Below are 13,350 nucleotides of genomic sequence, written 5' to 3' on the forward strand. Positions count from 1 at the left end.
TGCTTTTGTTTGTAACACAAAGAAAGCAGATATAAATGACACAAATAGTAAACTGCCTTACAGTAACAGTAGAAGGACCTTATAAACAATATAAACGCATCTTTTAGATTTTCTTGAATAAAATATAAGGAATTCTACTAACAGGAACTGGAGGCTTCTCCGTAACAATATGCTTTTCAATTCATCAGCATTAGCTTTAAAATGAGGGTATCCTTTGAATAGAATAATAAAATTTTCTGTAGAAATCCCTGCAAAGTCTGAAAAGGGCTTCAAAATAAAATAATAATAAAATACTTTGCATTACTTTAAGACAATAAAGAAAAAGATGAAACACTGAAATCTGATGTTCACTTGTTATTCTCCCATAAAACGTAATCAGAATTGGAGGCCACTAAGTAAGAGGTTTCCAAATCTAGACATAGAAATGTTTATGGTTTTTATGGGAAACTATGTACATAAATAAATAAATAAAAGAAATAGACAAAACTTAACTGCTACACTGATATTTTATAATTTTATGACTTTTCTATATTCTTCCTGACAGTACAACCGGTTTAGTTCAGGAACCTTCTGGAAATATATCAATGTTAATAGAAGAATTCAGATAAATCACAGTAGGAGAAAGCAGATCAGTTCAATTCTATCCATGTAATGATTTTGGATTTTAGAAAATTCTTGCAATTAGTTAGTGTTTTTAAAATACCCATATCATAGCCTTGTACTTTGGCTGGTATATATTGGCACATTTGCCAAGGATCATATCTTGACAATGGCAGTCAGCTACCTTGACTTTTTAAGCAAATATTTGTCTTGTTGATTGAACTGAAACCCAACTGAATGTGCCAGTTTATGTTACCTTCTTATGTGTGCAAAAGATTTCAACCAAACTGAAATCAGTGTGATCACATGTATCTGTAGTCTTTAGCTAAGACTTGTACATTCACTGAGGAAACACCCAGACAACCCAGTTCACCTGGTACAAGATTTCCTGTCAGATTCATCACAATCACACAAAGGATTTGGATTTTCATACTCATAGCAGTTAGTCATTACTTCTCACAATTGCATCACTATCTCCTCGTAATGACACGCCTTAAAACCGCAAAATTAAGATTACAAATCAAACACTTGGTGGGCCATTGCAAAAAAAACATTATTGCAGCAAAAATTTGTAAATGTATGAAATGCGAGAAATGCATCCACCTCTCCCCCGGCATTGAGAGTGGCATGTCGCTGCACCAACTGTGTTCAGGATTGCCCTTGACAGACAGCCAATCAGCGTCGGCACAGTGGACACATACGGTGACGTCTCTTCAACCTGATGTGTGCAAATCAGCGGCGGCCAGCGTGCTGAATGAAACCAATCAGCGTGTTCCAACGAGCAACAGCTCAGCCAATCGCGAGCCTCCACGACGGGAAAGAAGTGACGGCTTATATATGGAGAGACCACATTTCGTACAGCATCATTCTACACAAGTAAGGATTTGAAAGAGACAAAAGATATACAGGTTGCTCCAAGCGTCTTTTACCGGTAGAGGAAACGCAAAGGCCGTTAATTCATTGGTTGAACTTCTGTTAAGGTATGTATAAACGTTAATATGAATATGATAATGAAGCATCGCGGTATTTTCCATTTTCTGCAAAATGTTTTATTAAGGTAAAACCGGTTAAGGTAAATATTGACCAATAAACCAGCTGAAATGTAACTACACTACTGTCGTCTGAATGAACTGTACAGACTCTGTAACCTAAATATAATAAACAGGATGTAGTTTGGAATGTTCTAGCATGGTGGTTTCCCCCTGCATGTCTGCTAGGCATGGTAGCGTAGTTAGCAAGATACCGGCGATTTGGCGGGGGGGTGGTGGTGGTCATGACGGTGATTGACTGGTGATCCAACTTATTTTATCGATAATTCATATTTTCCTGTTATATTTATTCGCCAAGACCAACTTTTAGTCTGCCATGGGTCTGCAAGCTCAGCAAGTGACATTACGCAGTACCGTTAGTTTCTGGCTAGCGGCACTTGGGAGGCTGAACCCATCTAATGTGTTACATTGTATTTCTTTTCTGCAGATCCGCTTGTAGATATAAGTACAAACAAAGATGAAGCTGTTGTGGGTTGTGATGCTGGTGGTCGGCACAGTGTTTGCCGCCGACGATGAAGACAAGAAGGACAACGTGGGGACTGTGGTTGGGATTGATCTGGGGACCACATACTCATGGTAATCACGTCAAGCTCTTATAGTGACATGATACCACTATGGAATAAAATGGCATTCAGACTAAATTCAAACTGTTTTCTTGCAGTGTTGGAGTGTTCAAGAATGGACGCGTGGAGATTATTGCCAATGATCAGGGAAACCGAATCACTCCCTCCTATGTGGCCTTCACCAGTGAAGGTGAGCGTCTGATTGGTGATGCTGCCAAGAATCAGCTGACCTCTAACCCTGAGAACACCATCTTTGATGCCAAGAGGCTCATTGGTCGCACTTGGGGTGATCCTTCTGTGCAGCAGGACATCAAGTACCTGCCCTTCAAGGTGAGCTTCTAAACTGAAAGTAAAACTTGTAGTAGTTGGTTTTTTGGGTCATGTTTGAGTGAAATTCTTGTTAAATTAATATTGATGTATATTCCTCTGAAGGTTACTGAGAAGAAGAGCAAGCCCCATATCCAGGTTGACATTGGTGGTGGCCAGATGAAGACCTTTGCTCCTGAGGAGGTCTCTGCTATGGTGCTGACCAAGATGAAGGAGACTGCTGAGGCTTACCTGGGCAAGAAGGTACAAAAAGTCAGAGATTGTAAATCAGTGAAAAAGCTAATCTTAATTAAATGGTGTATCATCAAATGTAACTTTATCCTTTTTCCTCAGGTCACACATGCTGTGGTCACTGTCCCTGCCTACTTTAACGATGCCCAGCGCCAGGCCACTAAGGATGCTGGTACCATTGCTGGTCTGAATGTTATGCGAATCATCAATGAGCCGTAAGCATCCAGTCAAAATGAATTTGATCATCTGCAATTTGAAACTGTCAAAATATCTCTGCCCTCCCTTCTAACAATAAACTCTCATTGTATTCTTTAGAACTGCTGCTGCTATTGCTTATGGCCTGGACAAGAAGGATGGAGAGAAGAACATTCTTGTGTTCGATCTGGGCGGTGGCACCTTTGATGTCTCTCTTCTGACCATTGACAACGGTGTGTTCGAAGTGGTGGCCACCAACGGTGACACTCATCTGGGAGGTGAGGACTTTGACCAGCGTGTCATGGAGCACTTCATCAAGCTGTACAAGAAGAAGACTGGCAAAGATGTGCGCAAAGACAACCGTGCTGTGCAGAAGCTGCGTCGTGAGGTCGAGAAGGCCAAGAGGGCGCTGTCTGCCCAGCACCAAGCCCGCATTGAGATCGAGTCTTTCTTTGAGGGAGAGGACTTCTCTGAGACCCTGACTCGTGCCAAGTTTGAGGAGCTGAACATGGTAAGATATTAATTTGGTTCTAAAAAGTATTAAACCCAATTGGAGAAACGGTTGACCAAGGTTTTTTAACCTGTGTGTTCTTCAAAACTCAGGACCTGTTCCGTTCCACCATGAAGCCTGTACAGAAGGTGCTGGAAGATTCTGACTTGAAGAAGTCTGACATTGATGAGATTGTCCTGGTTGGAGGCTCCACCCGTATCCCCAAAATCCAGCAGCTGGTGAAGGAGTTCTTCAATGGCAAAGAGCCATCTAGAGGCATCAACCCTGATGAGGCTGTGGCATACGGAGCTGCTGTGCAGGCTGGCGTGCTTTCTGGAGAGGAGGACACTGGTGAGTCATCACTTTTAGAAGTATTTTATGAAACAGGGTTGAGCTTTCAAATGCGATCTCGTTTACTAAACCTTTTCATTCACTTGCAGGTGATGTGGTTCTTCTGGATGTGTGCCCCCTGACCCTTGGTATTGAGACTGTTGGAGGAGTAATGACCAAGCTGATCCCCAGGAACACTGTGGTGCCCACCAAAAAAGCCCAGATCTTTTCTACAGCCTCTGATAACCAGCCTACTGTCACCATCAAAGTCTATGAAGGTAATAGTTTGGATATTAATCTTTAAAGTTGCCAAATAGTCTTTTCATACAAAGAATCCAATGACAAGAAACCAGTGACAGTGAAATGAAATGTTCCACAAGTCTAATTGTTGACTTTTTTTTGTCTCTCTTCTTAGGTGAGCGTCCTTTGACCAAAGACAACCACCTCCTGGGTACCTTTGACCTGACTGGCATCCCCCCTGCTCCTCGCGGCGTACCTCAGATTGAAGTCACCTTTGAGATTGATGTCAATGGCATTCTGCGTGTCACTGCTGAGGACAAGGGCACAGGCAACAAGAACAAGATCACAATCACAAATGACCAGAACCGGCTAACGCCCGAGGACATCGAACGCATGGTGAACGACGCCGAACGCTTTGCTGACGAAGATAAGAAGCTGAAGGAGCGAATCGACGCTCGCAATGAGCTGGAGAGCTACGCATACTCCCTGAAGAACCAGATCGGTGACAAGGAGAAGCTTGGTGGCAAGCTGTCAGATGACGATAAGGAGTCCATTGAGAAGGCAGTGGAGGAGAAGATTGAGTGGTTGGAGTCCCACCAAGATGCTGACCTGGAAGAGTTCCAGGCCAAGAAGAAGGAGCTTGAGGAGGTGGTTCAGCCCATTATCAGCAAGCTCTATGGTAGTGCAGGTGGTCCTCCACCAGAGGGCAGTGAGCAAGATGAGAAGGATGAGTTGTAGGCAGGTCTGAAGTCTTGTCGCTCCTTGGCCCTCTGGCATGTTGGTGTACATATTGGACTGATGGGACTCAAATTGTGAGAGGAGTGGTCGGGAAGGGGCTGACAATAACAAGTGACCATACTGAATTTCCTGAAAGACTTTAAAACAAGTTTCAGTGTGTGAGACGTGTTCTCTTCGCTGGAAGGCGGAGATATTTGTCAGCCTGGATATGAGGCTTGTTGCTGCTGTTCTCAGGCAGTCCTGATGGGGTTCTGGAAAGGGGAGGGATGTAAATGGGGGGTTGGGGTACACTGAAAATGGTGTCTGTGGGATGAAGGGCTCTTCATGTTCACAGGCAGTGCTAAAGTTTATTTATTGAATCTGGTTATTGTACTTCTGGAAAGACATTGAAATAAATGTTTGATACAAACTGTTTTCTGTCCTGTCTTAATTTATAGTTTCAGGGTCCACATTGGTGAAGTCAACCCTCTGAAATCTTGACCTTACAGTATATGAAATTTCAATTTTGTACCTGAATTTCAAACTTTTTTTTTTTCTTTCAGCATGTAATGGTAGAAGCTTTAAACGTAATTATAATGTAAAATATTTTATTCCTACATCTTTTTTTTTTTTTTTTTCCTTTACAAAATCCATTATATATGGTACCCAGAGTATTCATGCCTCCAAATACAAATAACAGGTTTATTGCCTCAGGGGGTGCTGGTCCATTGGCTCGCTCCTCCTCTGGATTCCCATCATCACACCCTGTCCAGGGAAATATGCACATGGAGTGGTCAAGACGTTTAGGTGGCAGAGCTACTTTGAATTTCATTAGCAGCCAGCTACATTTGTCTGCAAGCAGACAATATAAAAACAATCATACTTAGATTTTTGTAAAGAACTAAAATACTACATTTTTATAGGGTTCAAAAAATATATTTATTCATGGCTTAAAGACAGCGTACCAGTGTTAAATCTGTACATGGAGTTGCTTGCTCCATCTGCTGTCATCCCTCCAAACATGTAAATGTTCTTGCCCAGCACAACAGCTGAGTGCACAGCTACTCCTGGTGGAATATCTCCTTTGGCTTGCACTTTCTCCCACTTCATGCTCCCTTTAAAATTAATTTAACATATTTTTATATCATCCCAGTGTAATGCAGTGATACTCTAAACACTTATGCTGCATGTGTGTTGACATACAAAGTGAATGAATGTAGATCTTTGAATCCACCATTACAATGATGTGACCATGTCTGGCTGGAGGGTGTCTGCCTTGTGGTTCAGGTTCAGAATGAGAAGAAAACACTGCAACAAATTTACAAGGAAGAGATGGATGGGGAAAAAAAAATTAATTATTGTCATATAAACATACATTTTTCATATCATCTGTTCAAACTGAAACCAGAAAGGCATAATTTACAGCAGAAAAACATAATTTTAGGGACCATGCAGGGAATACATGCCCCTTGATATTTAAAATGTGTGCTTTTTGTCCCCCTTAACAAAAATATTAAAGAATCAGGTATCTTATTTTGAAAAATAAAACTTCTTGAAAGACATTTAAAGCTGTTTTTGGATGTCGGCTGCCTTTTTTTCATTCTCTGTCAAGATGATCCCACACTGCTTCAATAATGTTGAGGTCCAGGCTCTGGGGAAGCCAATCAATGGCTGGTTGTGTTCCATTGTTTGCTTGTGTGCTTTAAATCCAGTTATGCCTTTACTGCATTGGGGGTATACTGGAATCCCTGTCATGCTGAAAATGAAGCCATTGCCAATTAGATGCTTTCAACAAGGTGGATCAAAATCTGACTGTACTTTTCTGTGTTCAGAATTCCACCAGTTTTGACAAGAGCTTCAACACCACTGTCTGAAATGCTCCTCGAAAACATAACATAGTCTCCACTGTGTATTACAGATGGCTGTAGATGCTCTCTGTTGTATTTTTCTCTTGTTCTTCTCTGTATATATTGATGAGGATTTAAATCAAAGATTTAATTTTTTCATTCAGACAGTGTTGCCACTGATTTTCAGTCCAGTACTTGTGTTATTTGGCATACCTCAGCTTTTTCTCCCTGCTTCCCCTCCTTAAGAATGGCTTCTTGACAGTCACTCTTCAACTGAGACCATTTCTGATGAGGCTTCAATAAACAGCAGATGGATCAGCTGAAGGGCCAGATGCATGTCTCAGGTTCTGTTTCAGGTTTTTGCTGGATTTTTTCCTGTTTCTTAAGGAAATGACTTTTAGACAATTTTCATCTGAGGTAGATTTTTAGGCCTGACATTTTTTATTTTAGTTTGCCACTTGTTCGTTTTCCTCAGATATTTTATGAACAATCTACACACCATGCAGACATATGCCAAGTTTTCAGGTAATAGCTCTTTGGGAATCACCTTGTTGGTGCAAAAATACAGTTTTATGTCTTTCAAACACTGATATATATTTGGCATTTTTGGTAGTTGGAACTAAAAAATTGGAACAAACAATGTGTTTTTGCAAAAAAAAAAAGAAGCATAATGATAGAATTTTCTTATGGTTGTATGCCATAACAAATAGACATATATATATATATATATATGTGTGTGTGTGTGTGTGTGTGTGTCTACTTGTTGGCAGTATTTACTTCTAAGGAAATTTATAATTATTATATAGTATTATTATTTTTATTATTGTTGTTGTATTTTTGTATTGTATTTGTTCACATTTTTTAAAAAATGTTTAAATGTTTAGTGATAATTTATCAAGTGAACAAAGTTTGTTTGATTTTCTAAAAACATAATAGTTTTTGAGGAACATTGTACAAGTATTCCTGTTGCCATATATTTAAACGGTTATCATCTGTTACTGTAACATACATAACAAAGTCATAACATAATGAATCAGCTATACTCACAAAGTGTCCCATGTCAAGTTTGCAATCAAGACCTGAGTGTAAGAAACCAAATTTTAATGGATTGTTAACATGAACTCACACTACACTGCTACGAAGTTTTATCAGATTTCACTCAACACTTTTTAAGTGTCAGATTGACAAAAACATAACTTCCTTTGTGGAGGTAATTATACATGTATACATACATTGACTTATTTTTACATACTTGCACGTTACACTCAAGTTTCGGCACAAACGGTGACGTCGCCTAAACCTGATGTTTGCAAATCAGCTGCAGCCAGCGCGCTAGCTGAAACCAATTAGCGTCTTCCAACAAACAGCAGCTCAGCCAATCGCGAGGCTCAAAACCGGGAAAGTATGACGACTTGTATATGAAGGCTTCTATATATACACATGATTTCACAGATACAATAATGTGGAATCAGTGGCGGTCCTAGCCTGTTTGACGCCCCGGGCGAACACTCCCTCTGCCCCCCCCCCCACAACCACACACACACACACACAAAACATATTAAGGATTGTACATTAACATGAAACTGTTGTACACATACACACACATATGAAGAGAGAGAGAGTATGCATAGTATGCAAACGGCTACCAAACCGCCATCATAATTCGTCATACAATGAGAACAGGACAAATCAACAATTGACAATGACTAATTAATATTAAAATCTGTAACATAATGTATTGTTTGGAGTTTGGTCTGTTACTGTTACTATTTTTACCATTTCTTCTTGGAGCAACTGTAACCCACATAATTTACTTAGGGATTGATAAAGTATTCTGATTCTGATTGTTTCAGGATGACCTGCCATTATCCAGTGACACATCTGCTTACCTGTATCTTTTGCTCGTTTCTCCTCCTCACCTGATGGCTTTTAACTTTTCTTGTCCATCTTCCATTGGTTTGACTTTTGCACTCCAGTATGAACACCCATCCCTCAACCCGAGGATCACCACAACATAACCTAATAGACCTACACCTTAGTTCACAGATTCACTTTGTCTAAGGTGTATTTCTGGGATTTCGCACAACCCAGGATTCAAATCAGGAATACATAATGGGCTTGGATTTACAACATTATGAATGAAATCTGCTCTATTTGGAAGCAGCGGCCCCCCTCCTCTTTCGACGTGTTGTGTGAGACTTTAAATCATCAAACTGTAAATTTTACATTTTAAATTGTTATTGATCCCTTTACCCCGAGTCCCCGAGAATATACCCCGAGTGTGTATATTTATTTTCTTCCTCTTCTTATATATATTGTTTGTTTACTTGCACTGCTGTAACTGGAGCCTCGTCGTCTCGTCTCTCTATATACTGGACTGTATGTAGCAGAGATGACAATAAAGTTTACTTTGACTTCAGCAGTGAGCAGGCGCACCGTGGGCTCTTGCGCTCACTTTTCGCGTATAGAATTTCGAAAAAACATCGGTGCAAATTATAAGTCTGTATCATAATGTCTGGTGTTTTTTGAGTTTGTTGGTTTGTTTTTATTTTGTTTTATTTTGCGGGTTGGTTATTAGACGCTGCTCCAGCCAGCCAGAGAATCCCCCACCGCCCCGCCCTCTCCTCCCTGTGCTGCAAGCAGCAGGCGCACCTCGCAAACGGAGGGCGCCCTTACTCCCAGCAAATGGGCGATAGAAAACCGATCGGTAGCTATGCCATTCCCAATATGCACTGGCTGATGTCGGGGCAGCATGACTACGAGCATTTTTTTTATTTTTTTTTGCCGATGCCCGTGATGCCGCCCCCGACCACGATGCCGCCCCGGGCAACCGCCCGTGTCGCCCGTATCTAAAACCGCTACTGTGTGGAATAGACAAAACAGACACATTTTGCTTCACGGTATTGTAACTTTTAGAGGTTATCACTGTTTACACTATTTTATTTTGTAAAAGAGACGATTTCAAGACCACAACAAAGTCGAGCAGGTAAGACGCGAACCGGCGCCCAGCGATTTTAGATTGAGGTTTAGGGTGGTGCGTGTTAACGCAGTGAGCTAAACTGGCAACAGGCAAGAATAGCGCCACAGATTTATTTATGAATGTTGAAACGCATGATAATCGTGTACATTTTCTACAACACTTTTTATCAAGGTGTTTATGAAAAAGGAAAGAATAATATATAAAACTGTTGAGTGACTTTGAAATATTTTTTATTTATTAATTGTTTTTCAAAAGTTGAGAATAAAAATGCAAATAAAATGTTTTCTTTTTAAAGAGCTGGCCAGGAAGGTGGTAGGAATAGCAACAAATGTTATATAACAGTTTTGTCAATATTTTTAATTGCCAAAAAGAACTGGACTGTTTTTACTGTAAGTACAATAACACAGTCAAAAATATTTATAGTATATATTCTTTAAGACCAACTTCAAGACTGCTATGGTTCTGGAGCTCAGCAAATCACATCAGTACTATTGGCTGCTAGCTTCTTGAATTTGGGAGGCTTAGTCCACTTATTGATTTCAAGGCCACGTTGATTTACATTGTATGTCTTTTCTGCATTTTTCCTTGTAGATTGGAGAGCAAACAAACAAAGATGAAGCTGTTCTGGGTTGTGATGCTGGTGGTCAGCACAGTGTTTGCCGCTGACGATGAAGACAAGAAGGAGAACGTGGGGACTGTAATTGGGATTGACCTGGGGACCACATACTCATGGTAAGTCATGTCAAACTCTTTTTAATAGTGACATGATACCACTGTGGAATAAAATGTGATTCGATTCAGACTGAATTCAAACTGTTTTCTTGCAGTGTTGGAGTGTTCAAGAATGGACGCGTGGAGATTATTGCCAATGACCAGGGAAACCGAATCACTCCCTCCTATGTGGCCTTCACCAGTGAAGGTGAGCGTCTGATTGGTGATGCTGCCAAGAATCAGCTGACCTCTAACCCCGAGAACACCATCTTTGATGCCAAGAGGCTCATTGGTCGCACATGGGCTGACTCGTCTGTGCAGCAGGACATCAAGTACCTGCCCTTCAAGGTGAGCTTCTAAACTGACAGTAAAACTTGTAGTAGTTGGTTCTTTGGGTCATGTTTGAGTGAAATTCTTGTTAAATTAATATTGATGTATATTCCTCTGAAGGTTACTGAGAAGAAGAGCAAGCCCCATATCCAGGTTGACATTGGTGGTGGCCAGATGAAGACCTTTGCTCCTGAGGAGGTCTCTGCTATGGTGCTAACTAAGATGAAGGAGACTGCTGAGGCTTACCTGGGCAAGAAGGTACAAAAAGTCAGAGATTGTAAATCAGTGAAAAAGCTAATCTTAATTAAATGGTGTATCATCAAATGTAACTTTATCCTTTTTCCTCAGGTCACACATGCTGTGGTCACTGTCCCTGCCTACTTTAACGATGCCCAGCGCCAGGCCACTAAGGATGCTGGTACCATTGCTGGTCTGAATGTTATGCGAATCATCAATGAGCCGTAAGCATTGAGTCAAAATGAATTTGCAATTTGAAACTCCAAAAAATATCTCTGCCCTCCCTTTTAATAAACTCTCATTGTATTCTTTAGAACTGCTGCTGCTATTGCTTATGGCCTGGACAAGAAGGATGGAGAGAAGAACATTCTTGTGTTCGATCTGGGCGGTGGCACCTTTGATGTCTCTCTTCTGACCATTGACAACGGTGTGTTCGAAGTGGTGGCCACCAACGGTGACACTCATCTGGGAGGTGAGGACTTTGACCAGCGTGTCATGGAGCACTTCATCAAGCTGTACAAGAAGAAGACTGGCAAAGATGTGCGCAAAGACAACCGTGCTGTGCAGAAGCTGCGTCGTGAGGTCGAGAAGGCCAAGAGGGCGCTGTCTGCCCAGCACCAAGCCCGCATTGAGATCGAGTCTTTCTTTGAGGGAGAGGACTTCTCTGAGACCCTGACTCGTGCCAAGTTTGAGGAGCTGAACATGGTAAGATATTAATTTGGTTCTAAAAAGTATCAAACCCTATTGGAGAAACGGATGACCAAGCTTTTTTTAACTTTTTCTTTAAAACACAGGACCTGTTCCGTTCCACCATGAAGCCTGTACAGAAGGTGCTGGAAGATTCTGACTTGAAGAAGTCTGACGTTGATGAGATTGTCCTGGTTGGAGGCTCCACCCGTATCCCCAAAATCCAGCAGCTGGTGAAGGAGTTCTTCAATGGCAAAGAGCCATCTAGAGGCATCGACCCTGATGAGGCTGTGGCATACGGAGCTGCTGTGCAGGCTTGCGTGCTTTCTGGAGGGGAGTGCGGTGGTGAGTCATCACTTTTAGAAGTATTTTATGAAACAGGGTTGAGCTTTCAAATGTGATCCTGTTTACTAAACCTTTTCATTCACTTGCAGGTGATTTGGTTCTTCTGGATGTGTGCCCCCTGACCCTTGGTATTGAGACTGTTGGAGGAGTAATGACCAAGCTGATCCCCAGGAACACTGTGGTGCCCACCAAAAAAGCCCAGATCTTTTCTACAGCCTCTGATAACCAGCCTACTGTCACCATCAAAGTCTATGAAGGTAATAGTTTGGATATTAATCTTTAAAGTTGCCAAATAGTCTTTTCATACAAAGAATCCAATGACAAGAAACCAGTGACAGTGAAATGAAATGTTCCACAAGTCTAATTGTTGACTTTTTTTTGTCTCTCTTCTTAGGTGAGCGTCCTTTGACCAAAGACAACCACCTCCTGGGTACCTTTGACCTGACTGGCATCCCCCCTGCTCCTCGCGGCGTACCTCAGATTGAAGTCACCTTTGAGATTGATGTCAATGGCATTCTGCGTGTCACTGCTGAGGACAAGGGCACAGGCAACAAGAACAAGATCACAATCACAAATGACCAGAACCGGCTAACGCCCGAGGACATCGAACGCATGGTGAACGACGCCGAACGCTTTGCTGACGAAGATAAGAAGCTGAAGGAGCGAATCGACGCTCGCAATGAGCTGGAGAGCTACGCATACTCCCTGAAGAACCAGATCGGTGACAAGGAGAAGCTTGGTGGCAAGCTGTCAGATGACGATAAGGAGTCCATTGAGAAGGCAGTGGAGGAGAAGATTGAGTGGTTGGAGTCCCACCAAGATGCTGACCTGGATGACTTCCAGGCCAAGAAGAAGGAGCTTGAGGAGGTGGTTCAGCCCATTATCGGCAAGCTCTACGGTAGTGCAGGTGGCCCTCCACCAGAGGGCAGTGAGCAAGATGAGAAGGATGAGTTGTAGGCAGGTCTGAAGTCTTGTCGCTCCTTGGCCCTCTGGCATGTTGGTGTACATATTGGACTGATGGGACTCAAATTGTAAGAGTGGTCGGGAAGGGGCTGACAATAACAAGTGACCATACTGAATTTCCTGAAAGACTTTAAAACAAGTTTCAGTGTGTGAGACGTGTTCTCTTCGCTGGAAGGCGGAGATATTTGTCAGCCTGGATATGAGGCTTGTTGCTGCTGTTCTCAGGCAGTCCTGATGGGGTTCTGGAAAGGGGAGGGATGTAGTTGGGCGGGCGGGTGGGTTTTGTCGGTACACTGAATATAGTGTCTGTGTGAAGGGGTCTTTATGTTCACAGGCAGTGCAAAACTTGATAGTTTTCACGTATGTATATATGTGTATGTATGTATACGTACACATGCATATACACATATAATGACATATATATCTATATAGATATATATATAAAATTTTAATTTGAAACGTGTTCAGTATGTAAAAGTGCAAATTCTAAAACTAATATCATGTTGAA

At 41.7% G+C, this 13,350-nt stretch overlaps 2 protein-coding genes and 1 long non-coding RNA gene across 3 annotated transcripts; 2 read left to right on the forward strand and 1 right to left on the reverse strand.

Annotated features, from left to right (window-relative positions):
* Window positions 1-1,422: 1,422 nt before the first annotated feature.
* hspa5 (heat shock protein 5) lies at window positions 1,423-5,043 on the forward strand. The gene is made up of 9 exons (XM_039614869.1): window positions 1,423-1,580; window positions 2,077-2,225; window positions 2,311-2,542; window positions 2,645-2,782; window positions 2,873-2,985; window positions 3,086-3,476; window positions 3,569-3,806; window positions 3,896-4,063; window positions 4,201-5,043. Exons 2-9 carry the CDS (start codon window positions 2,107-2,109, stop codon window positions 4,761-4,763), a joined length of 1,962 nt encoding a protein of 653 aa, XP_039470803.1. The 5' UTR covers window positions 1,423-1,580; window positions 2,077-2,106; the 3' UTR covers window positions 4,764-5,043.
* Window positions 5,044-6,008: 965 nt separating this feature from the next.
* Window positions 6,009-7,932, reverse strand: LOC120440837. The gene is made up of 3 exons (XR_005613559.1): window positions 7,842-7,932; window positions 7,637-7,668; window positions 6,009-6,050 (listed from the first exon to the last, which is right to left on the reverse strand). It is a non-coding gene; the product is annotated as an uncharacterized LOC120440837 (long non-coding RNA).
* Window positions 7,933-10,160: 2,228 nt separating this feature from the next.
* Window positions 10,161-13,121, forward strand: LOC120432773 (endoplasmic reticulum chaperone BiP-like). Its single transcript, XM_039614842.1, has 8 exons — window positions 10,161-10,301; window positions 10,397-10,628; window positions 10,731-10,868; window positions 10,959-11,071; window positions 11,162-11,552; window positions 11,642-11,879; window positions 11,969-12,136; window positions 12,274-13,121. Exons 1-8 carry the CDS (start codon window positions 10,183-10,185, stop codon window positions 12,834-12,836), a joined length of 1,962 nt encoding a protein of 653 aa, XP_039470776.1. The 5' UTR covers window positions 10,161-10,182; the 3' UTR covers window positions 12,837-13,121.
* Window positions 13,122-13,350: the final 229 nt, after the last annotated feature.

Source organism: Oreochromis aureus, linkage group 7 (genome assembly GCF_013358895.1).
Source record: "Oreochromis aureus strain Israel breed Guangdong linkage group 7, ZZ_aureus, whole genome shotgun sequence".
Taxonomy (NCBI): Eukaryota; Metazoa; Chordata; class Actinopteri; order Cichliformes; family Cichlidae; genus Oreochromis; species Oreochromis aureus.